At 38.9% G+C, this 14595-nt stretch overlaps 1 protein-coding gene across 2 annotated transcripts; it reads right to left on the bottom strand.

Annotated features, from left to right (window-relative positions):
- Positions 1-31: 31 nt before the first annotated feature.
- LOC129728956 (mucin-2) lies at positions 32-13215 on the bottom strand. Of its 2 annotated transcripts, XM_055687433.1 has the most exons (5): positions 12867-13215; positions 11331-12799; positions 11003-11273; positions 9884-10477; positions 32-1918 (listed from the first exon to the last, which is right to left on the bottom strand). In XM_055687433.1, the coding sequence occupies exons 2-5, from the start codon at positions 12729-12731 to the stop codon at positions 192-194; spliced, it is 3993 nt and encodes a 1330-aa protein (XP_055543408.1). In that variant the 5' UTR covers positions 12732-12799; positions 12867-13215; the 3' UTR covers positions 32-191. The 2 variants fall into 2 exon arrangements, with proteins under 2 accessions (XP_055543408.1, XP_055543412.1); XM_055687437.1 differs by lacking the exon at positions 9884-10477.
- Between the last annotated feature and the right edge of the window lie 1380 nt (positions 13216-14595).

Below are 14595 nucleotides of genomic sequence, written 5' to 3'. Positions count from 1 at the left end.
TATATATATATATATATATATATATATATATATATATATATATTAGTATATATATACTCTTAGGAGAAAAGGTACAACCTTAGTTACATGATAACATCGCCTACGGTGACACCGGCCAGCCGGGTGGTAGCTGAGGTGATCGGAATCTGCTTCTTAGTGTTGTCAGCACCGCCGCCACCGTACAATAATAATCATTTCTTGGTAAAACTGTTGCTGAGGAAAGAATTCACTACCGGCTTGCTAGTGCCAGCCGGTGCATTCGGAGTGATGAACGAGAGCGCAGGTAGATGTGAGATGCCGGGAATGGTACTCGAATTTCCCAAGCGCTGCGATTGGTTGGCCCCTGCTGGCAACGCAAACGCTGGGTAGTAGGGGTTAATCCGTGGTGGCTGAGCTTGATGAGCGGGGGAGAAGGTTGGCACTTTTTGAGTTAAGTTCTGAACGGACGGTTTGGTGAAGTTACTGCTACTATTGTTGTCATTGTGACTGCTGCCTGGATTATAGTAAAAGTTATTACTGTTCCACGAACTGAAGTTGGGTTGAGGCAACTGCGGTTGATTCCAAGAGCTAAACTTCGGCCCTTCAAGCGAATTTTGATAGTTAAAGTTATTCCGACTAGAGGCCAAACCTCGCTGCACAGGAGCACTGCCCATGAAGTCAGTCCATTCTCCCAGCAATTGATTATTAGCGGTTTTGGTTGTTCCGGTTGTCATATTGGAATTCTTCGGAGATTTCTCCGGTACTGCTGGTTTTGAATAGACAAAATCGGACCACTCTTCGTCATCTGCAGCGTTCGTGGTAGTAGCGGGAGCGTGTTTTGCAGAACTGCTGGCAGCAGTGTTCGCGACTTTTGGCTTTGGAAAAGCCGCTTCGAACCTTGCCAGCTCTTCAGGATCTATTCCGGGCTCCGGCCAGTTTATTTGTGTTGTTTGGTTCATCCCAACCGGTTCGGGAGGTTTCGATTGCTGAGGTAACAAAATTGATGGACTCAGTAGCATTGGGGAGCTTGTGTTTGATCGGTTTTGTTCACCAGCGATGCTTGTGATTGGTTTATTTACAATAGTTTTAACTCCTCCGAAGTCAGCCGGAACAGCAGCTTGAAAATCACTAAACTCATCGTCAATTTGATCTATTTCCTCCGTTGGCGATGTACCGAATACCGGTTTGGAGTAGGTGTTCTGTTTTTCTCTCCGATCTCTGAAGTTGAACTCACTTCCAACATCCAGATGAGTTTTCCTAGAATCCGGCACTCGCTGTTCATCTGCCACCTCAGGTTTTATTGTACTTACAGCTTGAAACTCGTGAAAATCATCTAAGTCGTCTCCTGCATCCGTTAAACTTTGTCCTTTGGGCGAGATTTTCTCTAAACTATATTCAACATCGTGGTACTCTCGAACCACTATATCCTTACTCACTGCACTGTCGATAGATACACTCGCCTCACCGTACGGATCCGTCCTATCGGTAGAATCTCGTGATACCGGACTAATGCATTTGCTGGGCGTAAATATGTGCGTTTCGGGCAATTTCATTATTCGCACTACACTTCCAGAAGAGGCCATAAGCGGCGATGATGTAACCGGTTGATGTGGAGCTATCGTGGAAGAGGCGAAAATCGTCGCAGTTGTTGCCGTCGATGTCATCATCGTCGTCGTCGTCGAAGGAATTGACTTCAATTGATTGCTATTACTGGCGTACTCAGCAAACCCATCGTCATGAACAGAGGAGGGATGAGCTACTGTGGTAGTGCTTTTTTCCGGAATGGATAATTCAGGTTCCTGGCCTAACGACGTTGCAACTACTTCATCTGAAGTAGACGAGCTTGCGTTTTCTGGGATTTTCGGATCCAGAATTTCGCTCGCTGGCCCATTCTTGTTGGGCTGGAATGTACCGCCTTCCTGGAGGATCTCATGTACGCCTGTGGAAACGGCGTGAAAAGTGATAAGGATGATATTTTTACTAATTAGTTTAATGAATTAATTATCACAAAGTACGAACTGTCGAAGTACGCAAAGCAAGCAGATAAATGCATGAGCGTGAGAGTGGTTAGACTTGAGCATGCTGGGAAAGTGCTGAACTTAACTTGTGAACCTACCGAAAATCTATCAACACTAAAATCATTGCTGTAAATCCACCGAGCAGAAACGAGTTCATTAACCTACTACAAGTACCTACGCAACAATAATATACAAGGGAAAGATAAAAAGCACCCAGTTTACTAAATCATAAACTATTTCAATGAATCGTAAAATTAAAGTTTATCCGTGGAGCTTCGAACAAAAATTTCACTGAGCAATTATTGTATTGGTAAAATTTTTTATTCCCAATTTGACAGTCATCCAGAAAAAATAAGCCTGTCATGTCAAAAGGTCATGAATTCGTACACTGCCCATAAATGCATAACAGTCCCATGTGATTTTTCATCGTTTTTAAGATAAACCAACGAAACTCATTCACATTACATGTACTTCCAATAGACCAAAAAATGTGGTTTGTTCCTGTTAGAATCATGAAAAAATTTCAAACATTATCTGTCCCATGTTACAAATAACCGCAGAACAGACTCAGAGGTGCAAATATGTAGTTAAAAAATTATAACAACTTTTAGTCAAAAGACAAATTGAATTATATTAATACAAAAGACGGAGAGCATGATAAATTAAGCAACTTTATTAGCATTTCAAAGAAATTTATTAATTTATTTTGTCATCCTTAGATTTTTTTTCCGTCATATTTTCCCAGAATGATTTTTGCTATTCGTCGATAACCGGCAGAATTACATTCAGAATTATTTTCTCCTGCTTTGCCATATTCCCTGTGCAACGTTTAAACTCCAAATTAATTTTTTTAACTAAATGTATTGGACGTGATACTTTGGAGCTTTTTCTTTTTTTTTTGTGAACAGCATACAACTCTCCAGCACTGCGTTACATTACAACGGCTCACATTACACGACCTTGGAGCTACCATTACGAATGATCAATTGTTTTATTTGATCCATGCAAGGCCGAGGATTCATCTTGTTTAGCGTTTATTGGGAAACATAAATTTGTGTCTCGAAAAAATGCTCAGGCTTCATATCTAGCACTGCCACATTTTACTGAGCAACTTGAAGAACGTTCGTAAAATCGAGATATGTCACAGGTGGATTAAATTTGATTGCTCTTTGAACGGCAGAATGGTACCTTTCGGCTGCCATGAACATATGTCCAGGCTCAAAAAATTTCAGTGTTAGTCCTTCGACTTTGATATTGTCGGAATTATTTAAAAGTATCAGGTGACGGAACAAATCCCCGTTCTTGTTTTGAGTGGCGCAATTATTCAGCCATAGAACGATTGTTTGGTGTTTTTATACCAATCGATAACTCGATGGAATGTGCTTGTTATATCATTCACTTTGCATATGTTCCAACAGGACGTCAACGTCAACGAAACGGCAAACGTCTGATCAAATGCCATGAGTCGTCGATAAAAGATAATCGCCTAGGTAGCTGTACAACCTGAAAATAAATATTTGAAACACATTTCCAACCAGTTGACTTAAATACGATACTTTTTGGGAATCTACGGCTAAAACCACAGTTTTCAATAGTACTGTTTCTCCATCTAAGCCATAAGCTTGACGAGACATTTTCGCTACTCTAGAATGCTTATCATGGCGAATGCAAATCAGGCAAGAATTTTTGTTAGCGATTACAGGATGTCCTGTTGCCTTGCGAAGTTGTGCTGTAGTGACACACAACTCATACTCTTCCTTCGCCAAGCGCACAAGTGATATATTTATTTCTTGCATTTTTCTAGGTTGTTTAAGTTCTTGCGAGTCTCGAAAGTTTTGATGCATCAGTGAGATCTGCCGGAAGATACTATTTGTTGGGAGCATAACAAAACAATATCGCACGCTAGCCTGTGGGGGCTAGTAGCGGGCTCGAACAACTAGATTAGTTGAGAGAATTTGTTATCGATAATGTTTTTTGTGGCACATTTTGCATATTGTAGGATAAGTACAGGTCATAATAAGGATAAGTCAAAATAAAAAGGAAAATTTTGAAGAAATTTAAAATGCTGTAGCTTTGCCAAATATTATTCGATTTTGATAACTCAAACCAGTGCCTTAGAATATCAATGTTTATTCATGAGTAGATGAATTGAGTTAATCTCAGTGTCAGCACATTTATTCTCTGATGCAACTCAGTAACCTATGTTCATTGCGACGATGCATGAATATCGTTTCTCATATTCAACGACAGAACAGTGAAATGAACATCAAAGGCCTCGTAATGATATTCAAAGAAGCTTCGTTGATTATCAATCCAAGTAGTGCAAATCTGTTCAGACGCTGTACACTGCCCAGTACAGTATAAATGGTCGAATAAGGTTAATTTTGATTTTCACTATTTTGATATGATATTCATTTTTGATGATCAAAATATCAACACGAGTATTAAAAGTTTATTTTGTCGGTGTTCATCGGTTGATTGGTATCATGAATATCAACGGTCGCATGAGTAGTATGATTATCAATATAAAGACGGCTGAAAATCGCTGCTTTTGAATATCATGACAGTGAATATTCTCAGCACTGATTCAAACACCATTGAACTGGAAAACTTTCAAGTTTCATTTTCTGACCACAAATGTTGTCTAGATCACCCGATGTAGGAAATATTCCTGAGTTCCGGTAGGCATGTCAAACCTGCTCATTTTTGGATGGGTTTGGTAATGAGTTACCTGATAAAAATAGTTATTTCCATCATTGGCATAGATGACAAAACCATTCCTAAAGCGAATGGTTAATCAAGACCCGGAATCGGCCAAGAACTAATTGAGGAATGGCTATTGTTCATCCATTTTCATCCGCTATATTTGATGCAAAAATGTAAATGTTTCCTACTACAGGTTCCTCTGAGGACTTCCAGATGGAAAATAGCCATTTCGCGATTAGTTCTTGGCCGATTCCGGATCTTGATGAGTTCGCTTCAGAAATGGTTTTGTCATCTATGCCAATGATGCAAATAAGCATTTTTATCAGGTAACCCATTACCAAATCCATCCAAAAATTAGCAAGTTTGACATGCCTACCGAAACTCAGGACATAAGCCACATTTGTAGTCCGAAAATAAAACTTCAAGAGTTTTCCAGTTCAATGGTGTTCGAATTATTGAAATCGAATAACATTTGGCTAAGCTACAGCATTTTAAATTTCATCAAAATTTTACCTATCTTACTTATTTTGACTATCCCCTGTACAATGATACCAATTGCCCCAGTGCTGAATCGAGAAAATAAAAAGCTCAAAAAGATCCTCGGCCTGATCGGGAATCGAACCCGATATCACTGTTTGGGAGAGTTAGCCGATCGACATCGCTAACCACAGAACCACGGAGAGCAAGCTCTCTGCGATAATGGGAAACCGTTGGACTGTACGATAGTATGCGATTTTTAATGGCATCACGTTATACTGTGCTTCGGACATAACTCCCTACTAGAGATTTTTTGGTGGATTTACACAGATTTGGTTGAATGCACCGATAAATCATGTTTCTGTGTAAATGAATATATAGCTTAGCTAAACGTTAGACTCCCCTAGCTCTATATTTATGAAGTTGAATGGCACTCATCCGCAGTTGTTAAGCCTGTATCAGACTAACCGTTGTAGCGGTCAACCGTTACCGTTCCGTTCTTTTTCGACCAATCAGAACACAGCGGTCGACCGTCGCTTGTTGTTGTTGCAAAAAATAGAATCTTTTCTATTTTTGCCGCCGACCGTTCCCAACGGTTGCCGGCTGCTGTCATTGACATGGCGAAGGCAAACGAATCTCTTCACACCTACACAAGATCACATATAGAGACTTGACAAATGAAAATGTGTGCTTCTCTTTTTGGCACACACGACAGCCAGTCAAAACATTGATAGCACCGGCAACGCTGGTTGGCGATGTCAATTTTCGACAAACGCACACTGGCAAAAATGAATCCAAATTCCCACTAATTAAAAGCCGCTGGGCTGGATACCTTAAATATAGCATTTCTTATGTAAAATTGGCCAATAAATCGATAGGTGATATTTTCATTCTGTGCAGGGCACGAGAAAGGGTCTATATTTCCAAAAATACGCAAAAATAGGGTGAAAAGAGGCGAAGAACACCATTTCCCGTGCCCTGTCCAAAATGAAACCATCGCCAATCAACTATAGCCGAAAGTGTTTAAGAACAATTTCCGACACAAGTAGAAACACGTGATACCTGCACCGACGTCTTCTTCAAACTTCCGTACGCTGCACGTTATGGCGAAAGTATCTTTTCTGATTTTCTTCATCAAGAGCCCAAAACATTGCATTCAAATGAATTCGATCTTCGTTAGAAATGCTTGATCCACAAATAAATTTTCACCAGCATTTGAGCTTTTAAGCTGGTGTAAATGACGACGCTTTTGACGTGGGACACGTCTTTGTTTACTATACTGGGATGCATTCTGTAAAAGTGGAAATGAAACGGGCAAATGTTGCGTCAGATTTCAAACGCTAATAACAGCATAACCACATGATGGATAACAATAACCAATATGTTGTTGGATAGATAAAATGTATAACAATTTTGTAATGTGTTAATTATCACTCTAATTTCATTGCTAAGCGGTAAAATTGATAATAATTTCAATAACAAATTTACGCGAATAATGAACCAATTACATGCGAGCATTCCTAGCACAGACGACGTGAATGGACACCATCCGTTCCCTGTGATATTCCCTGTATCAATTTCGAAATAAAAATTGACAGAGTCTCCCCGTTCCAATAGGTCAATTTATTTTTGCTTCCATGAGCTTAGACTAATATGATGTCTCGAAGGTAAAAGTTTTCCTAAAAGTTTGAAACAATACCCATCCTTGAACAATCTCTTAACCTGCGCGTTAGGTACTGTAGAACCTAATAAAAACTGATGTCTTGAAAGAAAACATGCCAGTAAAAGCAACAGTACCAGTGGAGTTTAGAACCGCAGGTCTCTCGTCGTCTATGATTGCATTGGTACTCTTCTATTCGTACTGCAGCAGTACTATTCGTATTGCAGTGGTACACTTTTGTTCGTACATTTCTATTCGTATGCAATTGAGGAAAAACTACAATGCTGCTGTTGATGGTGATTGAAAGTTTATTTCATAAATATGATTGCCATGAATTACTCAACAAGAATTGTAAATTTTTGCATCGGATATTTTTTTAATTTTATCTTCGATATTCACTAAATAATCGTGACCGGATAGTATCGAAAGAGTAAATTCCTAAATATATACATTTATAGAAGAGTAAGAACCTGCGAATGCTTGTGATTTTTTAGTTTATTTAGTAAGATTCGTACAGAATCTCTTTTTATATTTCAAAATTGTTAGATGATATATTATTATTCTAAGCTTTACCATAATAAACGTATATTTCCTGTCTTCGTAATACAGCGAATGTAGTTGCAGGCAAATGAAAAAATTGTCAAGCAATAAATAAAAATGTAATTGTGGATTTCTACGATTTTTTGCTGGAACTTGTTAGGAATTTTGTTCAAAATATTTTCTTATGTTTTCCAATTGATGAACCTCTGTAAGGGCTTCCATATTATTTTGAAAGTAATATCCATACTATAGATTTGATTTAGTTAGAGTTAAATAAGACAAAACCATTCATTATGATAACGTAAGCATTATTGGATTTGGTTTTTAAGGATATAGAGATAATTCTGACTTTGACGCATTATGAGAAATTCTTGGTGCTTCTTCAACAAGCACGATATGCTTGTGCCTTGTTAAATACATATTTTTTTGCACAAAAAAAAAATACTAAAGGCATAATATCGCCAAATATAAATGATATTTCTTCGAGTGTTGTTGAATATATTCCAAAAATTGATTTCCAGGGGAGGCTGAAAATAAACACATTGATTCTGTCTGCAGACTCTGTATATTTTGTAACAAAAAATTCCCTAATTACAGTGTTCAGTCCCACGTCACCATTTCATACAACCCTAGGGCTGTATACCTTGTAGTATTTGCAACGCTTCTGGCTTGTTTTTTTCTTTTTTCGATAGCTTCCAGTTTTTTGTACATCCCACACTGGAAGTGAAGCTTCCTTCAGAATCTATGTCACATCCTGTCTCTATTTTATAGACTTCTAAAGATTTCAAATAGTGAATCCACGATGCCGAAAACTGTTTAATATGAAACTGCTCGCCAGGTGATTCAAATCCGGGAAGTGCTTCTTCCAAGCAAAAAAAAATTACGCTGAATCACTATCACCAGTCGCGGATTCACCCATTACCGAAACGTTGTCTTCGGAACTATCCTCATCACCGTAAAACAAATACTCGAGTACAGACATATCAGAATAATTTTCAATTCTCTAAACACGTGAATTGTCGAAACATAAACAAAAAATGAACTGACTTTGATGGCACTGTTCAGTACACCACAGCATGCTGTGACTGTTATGTGTTTAATTTGAATCATTCAAGTGCGAATAAACGCATGTCAGTCACATTCATTTTGTTAATTTTTTTACTCAATTTAAAACAAATCATATTTTTTTAAATCATACGATATTGTACCTAAAAATATGATGCCATGTATGTTCAACTAACATAAATGCATGTTTTCAATTTTTGTTTTCCAATTGATTCAATAGTAATGAAAATATGGGAAATGTTAAAATGCATTTTACCTACTCAGCAGCACGTTTATGGCTTTGTGACTCTTATGCATTTATGGGTAGTACAGTAGTATCGGAATTGAATGTCGTATGTCGACCCGGTTGGAACCCTAAGTTGAATTCATTATGGATAAGTTATGGATTTTGAATGGACTTTTTTCTAAATTTTCCAAATTGCTGGGATCATTACTCTCCTCATATTTAATTTTTTTTTCTTCCATGCGTGGTTTATATATAAACTACGGCTAGAAGAAGATCAAAGATTTCCCGCTGTATTCTGCTTCGGAGACTTAGGCCATTGCAGAAAAGCTTTGTTGACGAATTATAGAGCGCTTTTCGTGAAAGGCAATTTTCAACGCACCCAATTGCCAATCACTTTGCGTTCAGAGAGACCAACTTGCATCATCTGTTAATAGATTTCATAGCAGTAAGTAAGTAAACAGTAGAGATGCACCGAATAATAGGGCTGGGAAAAAGTTTTTTTTGAGGAAAGTACCAAATTTTCAGTTCACAAAAAAATGATCTAAACTCGAACTTGTCAGGGGTAATTCACTTTAATTCAAGAGTAATTTGGTTTTTAATTTTTCTCATTTAATCATCATGTTCTGTACAATATTCGGCCGTCTGTTCGGCCGAATATTCGATTGAACAGACGGCCGAATATTCAACGAAACATAATGATAAGATGAAAAAAATCAAAAACCAAATTATTCTTGACTTAAAGTGATTCACCCTTGACGAGCTCAAGTTTAAACCATTATTCTGTAAACTGAAAATTCGGTACTTTCCACAAAAAAAACTTTTTCCCAGCCCTATTATTCGGTGCAACGCTAGTAAATAGCGTACGATTGCGTTCAACGCAGCGTAAGTGGGAACCTGAAAGAACTTCACACATCATCAATTTTGTTAAAACACTGACCGACAAAAGCAAAAAAAAGTTGCCCTAAAGCTCAAAATAGTTACCGTAAAACAATTAAAAGACCGTCAAAATAACACACACATACAACAAAGTAAATAAAAAAAACATGCAGAAATTAGATGCCAACTTCGATCGCTTTTTATGTCACAGTAGCCACGGAAAGCGCATTCCAGCCGACAACTATTTCATGCACCTAAATTTTTCAGAAAAAAAAACTGCAAAGTCGGGTCATGCAAAAAGCACCAGAGAGAGAGCGTGGGAGAGAGGAAACTTACTAAGATCCAAATAATCATCAAATGATTGCAGATTGTTGGGTGAAGTGAAACCGGTGGACACGGCCAACGTGGCATCGCCATCACCACCGTGCACCGTCGTCGAGTTGATAGCAGTAGCGGCGGTGGATGTTGTCGTAGTTATTGTTGTTGTAGGTTGTGACAGGGTGGAACGACACACGGGACAACGGGTGGCGTCGTCAGCATTTACAGTGGCGGTTGTGTTAGTAGTAGCAACAGCACAGGGGAGAACGAGCATTGGTTTGAGTGGTGTCGGTGGATTAGTGCAGAAAAGATTGATTTCGTCCAGCAAGAATCCACCGCCGTCAGGATTAGGATTAGTTGCGTAGCGTGTGTTGTTGTTATTGTTGCGTTTATTGTTAACCACAATCGATGTTGTTGTTGTTATTGTTGATGGTAACGATTTAGTTGCGGTTGTTATTGGTGAGGTTAAAGGCGTGATTGACGATGGTGGTAACGTTAGCACAACATTAGCGTTACATGAGGAGGGGGAGGAATCAATATTTATTTTATCTTTTAGATTAACCATCACCTCTAGCTGTTCTAGGTCCAATAATAATGTGTGTGCGTGTGATGCTGGGATATTTTGCAGTATTTGATACTCGTTTTAATTAAAATTACTCAAACAGATTCAGAAGATATTAAAGTATATGCGAGTTGATGCGGAAGGGATATATATGATTTGGAAATAGCTCGAAGGAAGTTTGCTGGTGAACACATCACAAATCCAACTAGTGAACAAAGCAAAGTTGCGTGATATTTTATATGTTTTTAGCACAAAAACAGCTCTCTAAGTGATTTCTATCTATACTAGGTTCGTATCATTGCATTGATTCTATTCTCTAGTGGGATTTGCAATTAACTTCATATGAAACAATTTAATCAAACTTAGTTATGTTATTGCTTTAAGACTATCAGAACCAAACCTTTGTTTGGTCATATCACTCGAATATTTCTGATAGCCTTAACGCACATGGTTTTTCTCGCGCTTTATACCAACAGTAGCAAAAAGAAAATCACTTCCCAATATCAACTAAACAATGAAATGATAGGTGAGCTCGTGAGAGAGTGATGTAATAGCAGATACTATGTGACACTTACCATCGAGTGGATTGACCAAGCCGGAGCTATTCCAATCGAACTGCACAGCCGGAACGTTTCCAATAGACCTGCTCATGGGGGGCTGCATGGAGGAATCCAACCCGGGAGTGAGATATTTCGCCGTCATGTCCTGCCGCGTGGTTGAACTTCCAGCACCCAGAATGATAGCGGGCGCCAAACTGCTCGTCGTTGGTTTCATGGGCTCTAGGGGACTGAAGCTAAGATTTGCAGCAAACCGAGGCATAGAACTATTCCATTTGGGACCAAAAAGCTGCAAAACTCGACATAAAAATACACTGTTCTAAACACCAAGTTTACCACCACTTACGATATTTCTGGAATCAATACCAAGCGCTTGTACCAACGATTTACTGCTCTCAGAAGAACTATACTGGTAGCTCAGTGCCTTCGTTGAGTCTACATCCTTCAGCTCGTGGAATAATTTGTTCTGCAGCAATTCACTCCCCGTCGTTGTCTGACTGCCAATGTGGCTTTGTGTTTCTACCGTTGGAAACATTTCACTAATTATACTTTGAATATTCTCCGGCGTAAAAAGTGTCACCCGGCTATCGGCTGCAACTGACGTCGACATCGTCATCGCTTTCGACTGTTTAAAGTCACTAAAGTCACCGAAGTCGTCTTCGCTGTCCTCTTCGATATCCTCTTTGACGATTGTTTCAGCAGGTTTACTAGTACTACTTGCAGTCGTAAAGCTTGTGAATCCTTGAAAATCATCGAAATCATCTTGAGAAACATTGTCCTCGTTCGGGGCATCGGAAGTTATTTGTTCCTCTGATTCAGCTAGACCCAACCGGGCTGGTGTGTCTTTAGTAATGTTACTAACCGTGTCATCACCGCAAGTCGCGGGAAATGAAGCTGGGAAGGAATCAAACTTGCTAAAATCAGCATCAAACGTAGCGAAGTCGGTTTTACTTTGCGATACAAAGTTACTATCGGCTGAGGGCGTCGATTCCAGTTGTGCAAAGTCATCGTCAAAAGACACGTCGTTAGCTGTCGGTACTTCCAAAACGGCTGACCGCTCATTCGAGGCTGTAGTGAAATCTGTGAAATCATTCTCGGTATTGTCATCAAAGCGATAGCAAAGGTCCTCTGGTATCACCGGGGTAATGGCGGCTTCCACTACCTGTTCTTGTTCGATATCTGCAACGCCTGTTTCCTGTGGCGATAGATTTTGTTCACTTGTCTCGTTTTCCGACAAACATACCGGAGTTTCCGGTTTGGATACTTCGGTATCAAGGTGAAGCGACGGAATGCTTATGTTATCTTCCGATTCCTGTGTGGCAAATGTCTTTTTCCGATCGTCTTCGTTGGAATGATAGGCGAATTCCTGAAATTCGTCCTCACTCGGCAGGTCGTTCTCCGAGTAGACATGTTGAGATAGAATTAAAGACGGTGGACTTTCGATTCGTACCTGATCGTCTTCTTTTCCCGCCGTTACTTCCGGTATCACTGACTGTGGATTGCCGGATGTCGGTTCACTTTGATTTTGTGTCGGTGGTTTTTTTATAGGTGAATTTTCTTTGTCTGATTCAGGAAACGGTGACGGCACAGGTGTGGGAAGATTGGAAATTGTATTCGCATCTGGAGCGGCAGCGAAATCATCGAAATCGTCTTCCTCCGGATCGGGTAGATCTTCCTCGTCATCTTCATCCCCGAAATCCATCGGTGGTGGAGTGTGGCAAAATAACGGAGGAATTTGACTAGACATTTTGCGTTGACCTTGAACGTTTTAATCTATGCAAACCTACAGGTAAATGAATCACCTGCCGAGTTGCACTGGAACAGCAGAAAAAATAATATGCATTGAAATTGAACACAAAAATGTTCAAACAATAGAATATACCTGTTTGAAATAGATCCAATTCACTAAATTGCGACGTCTCAAGTCTTACATACCATCAATTTTCTTCGTTCCTTCGCCAACTTGCCAATCGATAGTGATGGGGATGTGACACTAATTTTCTACAGACAGCAGGAAAATGTTTCGTCCACCAAAACGACTTTCAGCGTTGGTCCGGTACACTTCACTATTTCCCAGAACACAAGAACACAGCAAAGAATGGCGTGAACTCGGAAACCAGCAATTAAAGTGCCGTTCCAGGTGAATTAGGCTTGATAAAAAAAAATTACTCCCTGCTGTTGTAGCTCAACACATCTGTGTGTTTTTCCTTTTTTCTTCGTACTACTCGATCTCGGACTCGGACGGAAAAAAACGACTCTGCAATGCAATACACGAATACACATTCGCTGCAGTGCAAACGTCAAACCACGTGACAGTACAGAATAGCAGGCTGGCAACACGGCGCGAGGCCTTTTCCCCATTACGATGGTTCACATAATTTTGAACGGGTTCAAATCATAGTGCTGTTTGCTGCATGAGGTGAATGATGTTGAAGTCACACATTTTTATTCAAAAATACGCCAATTTCACATCAATATTATATAAATCATTGTTCAGAAAAATAAAAAATATTGTTTTCGTCATTTTTACAATGAAAAAGAAGGGAAGTTGCTATGTATCTTATCTTGCTTTTTACAGCTAACATAAAAAAGGGTGGAGATTCATTTTTCGTACAATGAAGCGTATTTTCGGTAGACTATTAGTATTAAATTTCTCATCTGATATAAGTAAGTGGTAAGCAAAATAGGCATCAACCTAAATTCCAATTTAATAAAAGTTACTGCAATCCAGTTTTTTTTTTCTCGAAAATATATTATAACGGCAATGACGATAAAGGTATAGGTTTAATTTTTATTAAATATCTAATTAAAAATCGTTAATACACCTCGTACATGAAAATTCCTGAGTTCGAATTTTCACCTTTTTTTCCCCTGTGTGGACTCATCACTGCGACCAGAGACATTTTGATCTATTGTGATATTGCCCAGGTGTTTTCTGTACTCCGCACTTCATATTATTGGCAGTATCACTATTGAAGTGAATGATACGCTTTTTTTTATTTATATCCGTGCTTGTGTGTGAGAGTTCACCCTTTCATTTCAAGCTTACTGCTCTACCATACCGAGCCTCTTTTCTATCCTACCAATATCGCCAAATTACAATTCCCTGAACTGAGGCTAAACCTAACGTTCCTCTCTGGCCAGGTTTTTTCTAAGAGAGACTTATTATGTCAAGACGAAGGAGTCTTATCGAAACCTCGTTCCCCAAGCCAAGACCGCGTCATAATGGGGTCCTAAAGTATTAAACGGTTTTCTAATTTTTTTATACCAGCTGAAAGAGTGCAATTTTCTGAGCAAAACGTGATTTTTAAAAAATGGTTATCATTTTCCTTTGATTTTTTAATGAAGGATAAAAATCTGCTCGAAATGCCTTAAATGACAGTTCTCTCATATACCGTACATGGGCGAAACTTCATCTTAGATCTTTCGAGCAGTTTTTTTATTCTTCATTTAAAAATCGAAGGAAAACGATAACGTTTTTTAAAAATCACGTTTTGCTCAGAAAACGCGGCTTTTTCAAATGATATTTTAAACCGATATAGCTTTAGGACCCAATTACAATTTCCTGAAGAGAACTATTATACGTTACTCAGAACAGTTTTATTATAAGA

This window comes from Wyeomyia smithii, chromosome 1, assembly GCF_029784165.1.
Source record: "Wyeomyia smithii strain HCP4-BCI-WySm-NY-G18 chromosome 1, ASM2978416v1, whole genome shotgun sequence".
Taxonomy (NCBI): domain Eukaryota; kingdom Metazoa; phylum Arthropoda; class Insecta; order Diptera; family Culicidae; genus Wyeomyia; species Wyeomyia smithii.
The sequence above is the reverse complement of the archived record's forward strand: the minus strand, read 5'-3'. Positions and strand labels throughout refer to the sequence as shown.